Source organism: Leptidea sinapis, chromosome 10, assembly GCF_905404315.1.
Source record: "Leptidea sinapis chromosome 10, ilLepSina1.1, whole genome shotgun sequence".
NCBI classification, from domain to species: domain Eukaryota; kingdom Metazoa; phylum Arthropoda; class Insecta; order Lepidoptera; family Pieridae; genus Leptidea; species Leptidea sinapis.
The window spans coordinates 9,557,293-9,568,103 of NC_066274.1; the positions used below are offsets into that span (position 1 = coordinate 9,557,293).

General features: G+C 37.2%; 1 protein-coding gene and 1 non-coding gene across 2 annotated transcripts; both read right to left on the minus strand.

Annotated features, from left to right (window-relative positions):
• Window positions 1-3,337: 3,337 nt before the first annotated feature.
• Window positions 3,338-3,411, minus strand: Trnal-caa (transfer RNA leucine (anticodon CAA)). The gene has a single exon. It is a non-coding gene; the product is annotated as a tRNA-Leu (tRNA).
• Window positions 3,412-8,592: 5,181 nt separating this feature from the next.
• Window positions 8,593-9,924, minus strand: LOC126966644 (uncharacterized). The gene is made up of 2 exons (XM_050810806.1): window positions 9,765-9,924; window positions 8,593-8,789 (listed from the first exon to the last, which is right to left on the minus strand). The coding sequence occupies exons 1-2, from the start codon at window positions 9,922-9,924 to the stop codon at window positions 8,593-8,595; spliced, it is 357 nt and encodes a 118-aa protein (XP_050666763.1).
• Between the last annotated feature and the right edge of the window lie 887 nt (window positions 9,925-10,811).

The window sequence follows — 10,811 nt, forward strand, 5'->3', positions numbered from 1 at the left end:
GTTGTTTTAAATCCAAATACATAAATTTGATTCTATTATTATATATTATTTAATTAAACGTTGCAACGTCGAGAACGCACCAGCTTGTACACTTATCTACAGTTTTTACAAAATCTGTGGTTCATTTTTCTATAATTTAGCATTTATATTAATTATTTCTTAATTTTAATTGTTCTAATACTTTGTGTAAACGTAATTGTAATTTATATTACTTATCACATAAATTATATCTTAACAGTTAATTTTTATTTGATATCCGGAACTTTTACCAGTGGGAGGCTCCTTTGCACAGGATGCCGGCTAGATTATAGGTACCACAACGGTGCCTATTTCTGCCGTGAAGCAGTAATGTGTAAACATTACTGTGTTTCAGTCTGAAGGGCGCCGTAGCTAGTGAAATTACTGGGCAAATGAGACTTAATATCTTACCTCTCAAGGTGACGAGCGCAATTCTAGTGTAGCTCAGTATTATTGGGGTTTTCAATAATCCTGAGCGGCACTGCATTGTAATGGGCAGGGCGTATCAATAACCATCCTGCTCGTCTCATCCCTTATTTTCATAAAAAAAAACTTTCGGGGATTAATATAAATTTAAGTAAGTGAAATCACTTAAAAAAACAAACTATTTAAATTTGGAAGCGACATCTCAAGTCAATTCCCTAATATGCAATTGTGTAGGTTGAGCAGGTTATCTTTTATGGTGGAGCAGGTTATATAAAGTAGATTCTGTAGATGGACCCACAACCTAAGAATTGAACAAAACGTACCGTGATTTACGTTCGATGTTTCACTCGAACGGTGGCTCATTTAGTGGTTGAACGGAACCCAAAGGGGGTTCGAGTCGCAAATTTTGGTATAAATTAATTTTTTAAATAAATTATATCATTAAAACGAATTTAAAAAAAGCAATATTTTTTAAGGTTTCTGCCGAGGCTTAAAGAATCTGCGGTTACCAACCGCTGTTTACTTTGTTTGTTTTGTTATATTGTGTTGTTTTGTTAGCTGTTATCACCTCTGTGTGGATATTTCTCGAGCAACATGAACAAATGTGTGTGTTGCCAGTGATGATTTACGGTACGTAGACGTGGTCGCTAACTATGGGCCTGATAAGAAAGCTCATGGTCGCTGAGAGGGCACCGGAGTGGGCAATGCTCGAAGTTTCCCTGCGAGGTCGAATCAAAAATGTGGAGATACCAAAGCCAATAACATTGCCCAAATGATTCCGAAACTTAATTGGCTGTGGGCAAGGTACATATTTCGACGGACGGATGGCCGTTGGGGCAGTAAAGTCCTCAAATGGCGACCATGTACCGGAAGACGCAATGTTGGTAGGTCCCCACAAGATGGACCGATGATCTGGTCAAGATCGCCGGAATACGTTGGATGAGCGCAGCGCCGGATCGATCGTCGTGGAAATCTTTGGGGGAGGGCTTTCTCCAGCAGCGGACATTTTCCGGCTGATGATGAACATGAACAAGGTTTGCCTGCCATGAAATGAGCCCTATACATTTCTATTATTGATATAAACTGTTATAATTATTAGCGCTAAAAGTAATAATAGAGTACAGCAGAATAACTTAAAATACTGCCATTTAGGCCAACTAGCGGAGTCATTAACCGACTTTATAATAAATGTTTTTGCGGTTTTAAATCAATAAATAATTAATACAAATCATTGCCGATAATAAACTACGATCTGGCTTAAAAGGGTTGATTTATGAAATCTGGCTTTTGAGGTATTGTGCATTAATTTTTAAATTAACTGCTTCATTATTCGTGTTTAGGGTAAATCTATTTATTTTTCTCATAATTGTTTTTTTTTTATTATTTCTGTATTTAGGCACTACCTTTAGCACTGTAAAAATATTTAAGCTCAAATCTCTATTATGTTTCATAAGGGCTAGTGATGCTACTATACTACATGTATAATTGTTCATAGTACATGTAAAGTTTGTAACGTCATTCGTCACAATAAGTAATCTTTGACAAACTTAATCAAATGCCTATAGCAGTGAATCGATTAGAATATAATAGAATAGAAACACTTTATTAACAATAAAATCAGACTTCTTCTATTATCCAGACGTCCAAACACAAATTAAACCGCCGTAATTTAGACTTTGCTTTAGATGAGATTGTTAAGAACATTTTCCACAGCAAACCACAAAGAAAAAAGCCCAAGAGACAGCATTGATACGATTCGAAAAACAATTAGAAGATGATAAGATGATTTTCTGCAACAGGTAAATCCATTTGGCAAATACATGGAAAAATTCATAGCAATAATAAAGAGATTTTTTTTTATATAAGAGGGGGCAAATGGGCAAGAGGCTCACGGGATGGGGAGAGGTGAGGCCCATGGAGATCCGCAACAACAGGTGTGTCAAGAAATGCGTTGCCGGCTTTTAAGGTTGGAGTATGCTTTTTTCTTGAAGGCCTCTAATTCGTATCTGTTCGGGAAAACCGTAGGTAATTCATTCCACAAAGAGGCTGTGCAGGGCAAAAAATTTGTAACACAACGCGCGGAATGCCAGACGTCAACGTGATGCTGGTGGTACTTTGCACGTAATGTCCGGTGGTGACATTCAGCCGCTGGAATCAACAGCTCCTCTGTGCACTCCCCGTGATATGAAATTGATTGCGTAAAATTATAGTAAATATTTTATACTGAATTAGTCTATAGAGCCTATTGTTAAAATAAGTCTGTGTTTGCACCGCAATTGTCTATTCTCTTTGTTATAATTTTTTGTTATGGCAAACTATAGTGCAGATAGATTCCTGTAGATAGATAACTATGAACAACAGACGCATTAGTATCTGATTTGCTAATATAATGCCAATTGACTCTCGCGCCGGTTAATAACCAATTGTCACCGGCCACCAGCATAGTTGTACACATTTTCATTAATAATTTTATCAATGGTCAACGGAATATTCGAATCGCATAATACTCGGTGTAACGCATTCATTCAACAAACGCCGAAAGGATATACATTTTAGCACCAGGAGTTCTTAGCGGATTAGAGTGGCCCTCAGCTGCAGACCATCTCTTCCTCGGAACCTCAGGTATGTCTGTCTATTGTTTCGCCATAACTAATGATTAACGCGTACGTAAAATTTGAATAAGTTTAAGATAATAAAATGTCATAGAAATCGGCAACTCTTTGGTCAAAGTAATTATTTCACTGCTAAGCAGGAGAAGTAAAAGCTAAATTGCGGAAAAGTGTTATTTTTTTAAATTCATTTTGATTAATAAGTTTCATTTCATATTGTTAATTTGCACTTACACAATGTAAGTAACATTAACTAATCAACAAATAAAATTAGAAAAAAAAAATGAACGATGCGGGATTCGAACCCACGACTTCCGGCGTTTGGTGCCGGTGCTCTAATCAACTGAGCTAACCGTTCGAGTACCGCAACGTTACAAAATTCTGTTTGCTTTGTTCAACTCTCAGGTTGTGGCTTTATCTACAGGATCTACTAATATTAATTTTGTTAACAGTTTTGTAACAGTTGATAATATTTTATTTGTGTATTAATCCTAGAACTCACTTCTAGGATTAGGTTATCACTTTAAAAATATAACATATTGTTTAGATTTACAAGAGCGACATCTCAAGTCAATTTCCTAATATGCAAATATTGGGGTTGAGCAGGTTATCAACTGTATAATAAGATTAATACATGCTCTAATATGTTATGTTTTTAAAGTGATAACCTAATCCTAGAAGTGAGTTCTAGGATTAATAAACAAATAAAATTAGAAAAACAAAATTTTATAAACGATGCGGGATTCGAACCCAAGACCTCGGGCGTTCCGTGCCGGTGCTCACCAACTGAGCTAATCGTTCGAGTACCGCCTCGTTATAAAATTCTGTTTGCTTTGTTCAACTCTCAGGTTGTGGTTCGAATCCCGCATCGTTCATAAAATTTTGTTTTTCTAATTTTATTTGTGTATTAATCCTAGAAGTGAGGGTTATCACTTTAAAAACATAACATATTGTTTAACTAATCAAATCAAATCAATTCAAAATCAATCAAGTTGTGTGTTGCTTGTCATCAAAATTTTTCAACTATTCGTATTTTCAGTTCTACATACTCGAGAGTTGTATATCAACTTCAATTTGTTCTAAACTCAAAACTACAAATTTACTCGCGAGTCAATTATAATGATCCGTTTTCCTGGCAGACATATTTTTACCTACCCACTGCTTAATCTATGTAGACCAAAATATCTTAGCTATTTTGTTAAATTAAGAAATTGCGAAATAACTATGAGAGATTGTTGTATTTATTTTTTATAATGACAAGGATTTAATTCTATTGTTTGAGGATTTATCAGCAAGCCCAATATACTCTTTATCATATACTTCGCTTTATTTTATTTAACTTGGAACAATGAGAGTGGAAGTCAACAATGTTGCGTCAAATATTACTAAAAGTGAAGCGTGGAGAGATTATACAGTATGATATTGGAATTATCTGGAGCGAACTGGTATTCGCAGCTCACGACTGATTGGGAATGGCGGAGGTTTCTAAAGCCATAAAAATGATGGAATAATTCCAATACAGGAGATTTACGAGGGTGACACTGAAAGTTTTTAGAACTGGTCGCAACTATTGTTGTAAAAATTTGGCTTAAATTTTGAAATTCTTTGCGAATATTATTTAGTATGTATTTAATTATTTTAGACACTACTTTGAAAAGATATAAATTAACAAATAACTTGTTAGTTTAATCGGTTTTTGATATTCTAAGAACTTTCAGTTTGACCCTCTTTGATACTAATGGTGCGTGCCAAAGGGCAATAGCGCACTAGCGGCCAGGCCGCAGCGGCCAGCGGTCAGCGAGATCGAAGCGACGCATTTGCGGCCCGTGTTCAGTCGCTGGCCGCTGCGGCCACTGAGATCAATTGCAATTGTAGTTAAATTAGTTAGTGTGCGCGCACTAGCCGCGGCGGCCGTACGTATTGTGGAACTATAGCGTGATTTGTGATCATCACGATGTCTTTCGACACGGAAAGATTTATAACCGAGATTGAGACAAGGAGGGCGTTGTGGGACATGTCTTGTGAAGACTACGCCAACCGAGACTTAAAAAGGATGATGTGGGAAGAGATCACAGAAATATTTGGTAGTGAAACATTAACAATAACTGAAAAAAACGAACTCGGTAAGTAATATTTATTTTATTGTGTTCTCAGAGCTACTCGATTTTGCCACGAGAGTTGTCCTTCACCCACGAAGTAGTCAGCAAATAGATCTCTGTTTTGTGTAGATGATCTATTTCCTCTTGAAGTCTGGCAGGGAGGTATTCCTTCAATAGTCGCAGGAATATACAACGTGTATTCGTATTTGTACCCAACTTGCTCCCGTACATAGTTGTGAAGGACGCAACATGCTTTTATGAATGCAACAGCAAATTCTCTGTGTACATCAAGTGGACGATGAGTAATTCGCCACTTGTTGGCTAGTATCCCGAAAGTACATTCTATGTATCGGCGCGCACGGGAAAGGCGGTAGTTAAAAATTCTTTTCTTGTCTGTCAAATTTCTTCCGGCATATGGTCTCATTATATTTTCTGACAAAGAGAATGCTTCATCACCAACTGTGACAAAAGGCAGAGGCACACCTGTTTCAGTTATCGGTCTCTTGTCTGGCATGTCTAAATCATTATTTGTAAGTTTTTCATAAAAATGCGAGTTCTTGAATACCGATGAATCGCTGCATTTTCCATATGCGCCGACGTCTACGCATATAAATTTGTAGTTGGCATCGCATATAGCCATCAGCACAATAGAGAAATAGTTTTTGTAGTTATAATATAGTGACCCTGTATGGGTCAGCTGCATGACTCTTATGTGCTTTCCGTCCACAGCTCCAGTACAGTTAGGAAATTGCAAACTGTTCCTAAATCCTTAACTTATTTTTAGCCAATTATCTCTATCGAGTTGTGGAAAGGCAATGTCTTTTATATTTTGCCATATGGCGAGGCAAACCTCAAGTACAATTTCTCGAACAGTTGTGTGTCCAATGCGAAATGAATGATTTAGTTCTCTGAAGGAGATGCTGATGCTAGGTATCTGGAACAAACAAACACGTTATGATAAATTTTTTTTCATTTCCAGGTAATTCACTCCAAAAAAAATGGAAAAATATAAGGAACTCATTCCTCAGGGAGCTACGACGTAAAAAGGCGCAAAAAGTGGCGCCGCAGCTAAACGTAAATCTCCCTATGTATATTTTCAACACCTGATGTTCCTTAAAGATACGGTGGAACCAAATGCAACAGAATCTAACTTAAATGATGCGGAAAATATAGTTCCTCCCACCCCCGAATCAGTATCTCATGGACAACCAAGATCAAAGAAGAAAAAGGAAGACAATAATTTCGAAAAAAAAAAGCATAAATTTAAGAATTCAGCGTTAATCAGCTCTCGAAGACGACACTGACAGATTATTTATGCTTTCCTTAGTAAAAGATTTCAAAAAAATACCCGAATCTGCGAAGCTGACAACCAAGATGGAAATGATTAATCTCATCCACCGAGCTCAAAGTGGAAGATATGATCCAATCCACTATGAACCTATGACCAGGCACAGCCAACCTACTTACCCTCGAAGCAGTTATACCAACCATCAGGAATATCAACAGGGATATTTTACTAAGCAATCGGATAATGGACCACTTGCCACAATGAGATGCCGCCCTTCTCTGTCACGTCCCAGTAAACTGCCGCCGCCATTAGATTCAGGAAGAGAAGAAAATTCTATCCAATCACCCGAATCAAACTACTCTCAGGCCTCGCAAGAGTCAGAAATAATTCAAACGTTTTTTAATAATTATTAAACAACTGCATCTTTGATTATGATAATACAGTACTTAAATACTTTTATGCACCTACTTGTTGCACCTGCATCCTTTTTCATTAAACAGACACAGGGACCGTAAAGAAATAATTTGAATAAAAGTAGATAGGCATAGGCTTACCTTAAAGTTACTACAAGTTTTTCCTTGGCAGAAATGCAGGAGCGAAATTTAGTTAAATTGCCGGTGATTGATGAACTTAATTTTCTTAACAGTTCTTCAAACGAAGACTTGTTCATCCGCAAATAATTAAAGAACTTGTCATCATGTTGCTGGAGGTCGGTGAAATAAGTATGAAATAATCCCTTTGTTAGTCTTTCACGTAGCAAGGGATGAACCCAATATTGTTTCCTTTTCTTGTTCCGCTTCTTACTTATAAGATACAAAAGCACTGCTATTTCCTCAACGTCCATTTTGAAGCGCGCTGTATGTGCAACTGACGATCGTAGCCGCGGTTCTGGCCGCGTTGCAAATCGCAACCCCTGCGGCCGGACCGCGCGTCGTGGCCGCGCTGCCAGGTCGCTAGTGCGCGCCTGCTCTAAGTGCCCCCGCGCATTAGGCGGCCAGGTCGCGCGACCAACCGCATGACCTGGCCGCCGTAGCTGCGATTCATCTGCGACCTCGTAGCGACCACATTTTGTCAGTTGAGTTCACATTGTGCTCAGAAATGGACGTCGAAGAAGGAATTATTGTTGCACTGATTTTATTATTACAAAAGCGAAAGAAAAAAAGAACAAAAAACAAATTTTGGATTCACCCATTGTTACGGAATAGGCTTACAAAAGGAATATATCATACATACTTTCCAGACGTATTGCAATATGAAGATAAATTTTTTAACTATATGAGAATGTCTAAAAAAAACTTTTTTTGATCTTGAATGTTCTAAAACCGCATATTACTGGATTCAGCCCATTTCGGGAGTGCATCTCTGCTGAAGAAAAATTGGTTATAACTTTGAGGTAAGATGTTACTGTTTAATTAATTTTATTTTTATATATTTTTTTATATTTAAAAAAAATCGAACCCGCAATCCTTGGTATTCCAACGTGCGATTTTTGTACAGTATAGTATCATCATATTGTATAACTATTGTATTTAATGAAATGATAAACAATTAAAAAGGTTTAGATATTATTTATTATTGCTTAATAAAAAGATACAAATAAAACAATCCAAAACATTTAATCATTCGGAAACAGTTCAATGAAACCCGAAGCTTCAGATTCATTTGAGTGAGGGAAAGTAAGGTCGCTAGAAGCTGTGGAGTAGGAAGAAGATGGACGAGGTTGACTTTCTTGACGTTGATATATACTTTGGGAATATTCCAATGTAGATGGATTTGGTTGAGAGTAATTTTCCGTTCTTGGCCGGGTGTAATAGCCTGTATAACCTTGACTATGTTCAAAAGAAGTATTTGGAAATCCATAGCCAGTACATTGAGGATTGCATTTATATTTATCTATTACCTGAATCAATTCAATTTGTGCTTTTGATTTTAATAGTTCTGGTATTTGTTTATATCCACTTAATAAAGATAACATAAACATTTTATCATAATCTTGAATACTATCTCCTTGTCGAGCTTTAATGCTCTGCTCTAACACTGCTGTAAGCTTATCCACTTGTCGTGAAGTGCAGTCTTCGCTGCCAGTATTTTTCTTTGTTTTTTTGCGAGTATTTTCAGGAGTATCAGTCAACTCATTTGTTTGATTATCGTTTTATTCCGGTGTCGTTTCTGATAAACTTGCACTGGTCTCATTAATTTCTAAGGTTGGCATTAAAAATTGTAATTGATCAAAGTAAATATAAGCTGATTTACGCTTAGCAGCTGAACCGATTTTGTCGCCCTTGCGTCTTCTTAACTCTCTCGTAAAGATGTCTCTTATATTTTTCCATTTCTTTTGAAAACTTAAACCTGCAACAATTTTTTTTTGTTTCAGATATTTAGCAAGTGGGTGTTCATTTGCAGAAATAAGTCATAACTTTCGAATAGGTCACACCACAGCGCGGGAAATTGTGTATGATGTTTGTATTAAAATATGGCAGCTTATGAAACACATTGCTTTTCCTGAACCACATGAGTCAAAATGGTTAGAAGTGGCAGAAAGATTTAAACAAAATGCACAATTTCCTAACTGCATTGGAGCCATTGACGGAAAACATATTGAATTAATAAAACCTGCGCATTCCGGTTCACTACATTTTAATTACAAAAACTATTTCTCACTCGTATTGCTTGCGATATGTGATGCAGATTATAAATTCATTTATATAGATGTAGGAGCCTATGGCAAATGCAGTGATTCAAACATTTTTAAAGAGTCAATAATCTACAGAAAACTTATGGATGGTCATCTGAATGTACCGCGTGGGACACCTATAGAAGAAAATGGTCCATCCATGCCATTTGTTCTTGTTGGCGATGAAGCATTCCCGCTAACAGAAAACATAATGAGACCATATCCTGGGAGAAATTTAGACAACAAAAAGAAAATTTTTAACTACAGGCTATCTCGTGCACGTCGTTATATAGAGTGTACTTTTGGGATATTGTCGAACAAATGGAGGATTTTCCATCGTCCCATCAATGTAGGAACAAACTTTGCAATTATTATAGTCCAAGCATGTTGCGTTCTCCATAATATCGTGCGATCAAACGATGGATACAGATTTGAAGATACGTTGCATATACAAAGTACCATTAATGATATACCTTCTGCACAAAATGTAAGAGCTAATAGAACATCAGTTCAATACAGGAATCAATTCGCAGATTACTATATTAATGCGGGAAAGCTTCCGTGGCAAGACAGACTGGCTTTCACATCATAACTAATAGTATTAGGCATTTTCATATAATAATAATAAAAACATAATTGAAAATATTTACCAAGTTCTCCTTTTTCTTCCAAATTTTCCCCACCAAATATATCAGTCAGCTCCAACCATAATTGCCTTTTTAAATTTTTATTCGAATAATCATCCGACGACTGATTCCATAGAGCTTCTCTGTTTTGAATTTCGATAATGAATCGCTCCGTATCGAACATCCTGTATTCACAAAACACGTGTGGACGCTGCGACCAGTGCGCGCACACTGATCTGAAATGGTGAAAAATGGTGAATCACGTTGGTCGCGGCGGCTAACTGGCCGCGTGTTGAGTCGCGATGTTTCTGCTGGCCGCGCGGCCAGTACGTGGTCGCTGGCCACTGGTCGCCTAGTGCGCGCACTTTCATATGTCACCGAAGAAATAGTTGGCCGCAGCGACCTGGCCGCGCGACCTGGCCGCCTAATGCGCGGGGGCACTAAGACACATTGTAGTGAAAACTTGATCAAGATGAGACTAATAATATTATTGTATTGTTTTATTTTATTTTATAGAAAGTAAGCGTTCACGTACAATAAACAACTAGACTTCCAAACGTCTATAAAACTGTCGTCAATAAATGTCTGAGTCAAGCTCGTCGGATTGAAAACATTTAAACCCTTATATAATTTATACGTCTAGATTTATTTATTTATTTATCAAAGATACAATGTAACATTACAGATTAAATCTAAAGCGTTACAAAGATATTATACTAAAGAAAATTATAAACTAGTTATTTTATAGAGCTTACAGGCATCAAACTCTCAAATCTTTTCTTACATTCTTTGACCAAACATTCCATCGAGCTGGCAAATAGATCATACTTTGGTGCTACCTCAAGTACAGAGTTTAGAAGACAGATGGCTCGTATTACAGGCGTGTGCTTATGCGCTTGAGTGCGTGCAGGTGGCTGCGCTAATAGTGCGTGTCGCCGCGCGCGTACGTACGAGGTCGGTACAAAGAAACGCAACAAACGTTGTAATAAGTATACGCAGTCCACTCTGCCCCGAATTATTTTGAGAACAAACTTAGTAAGAGCTACGTACCTACGTAACTGCAGTGAATCA

Coding starts and splice junctions, on each gene's coding strand:
- LOC126966644 (XM_050810806.1), bottom strand. CDS start 9,924: ATGTTCGATACGGAGCGATTCATTATCGAAATTCAAAACAGAGAAGCT. Junction 8,790..9,764: donor GGAAGAAAAAGGAGAACTTG/GTAAATATTTTC, acceptor AAATTGTTGCAG/GTTTAAGTTTTCAAAAGAAA.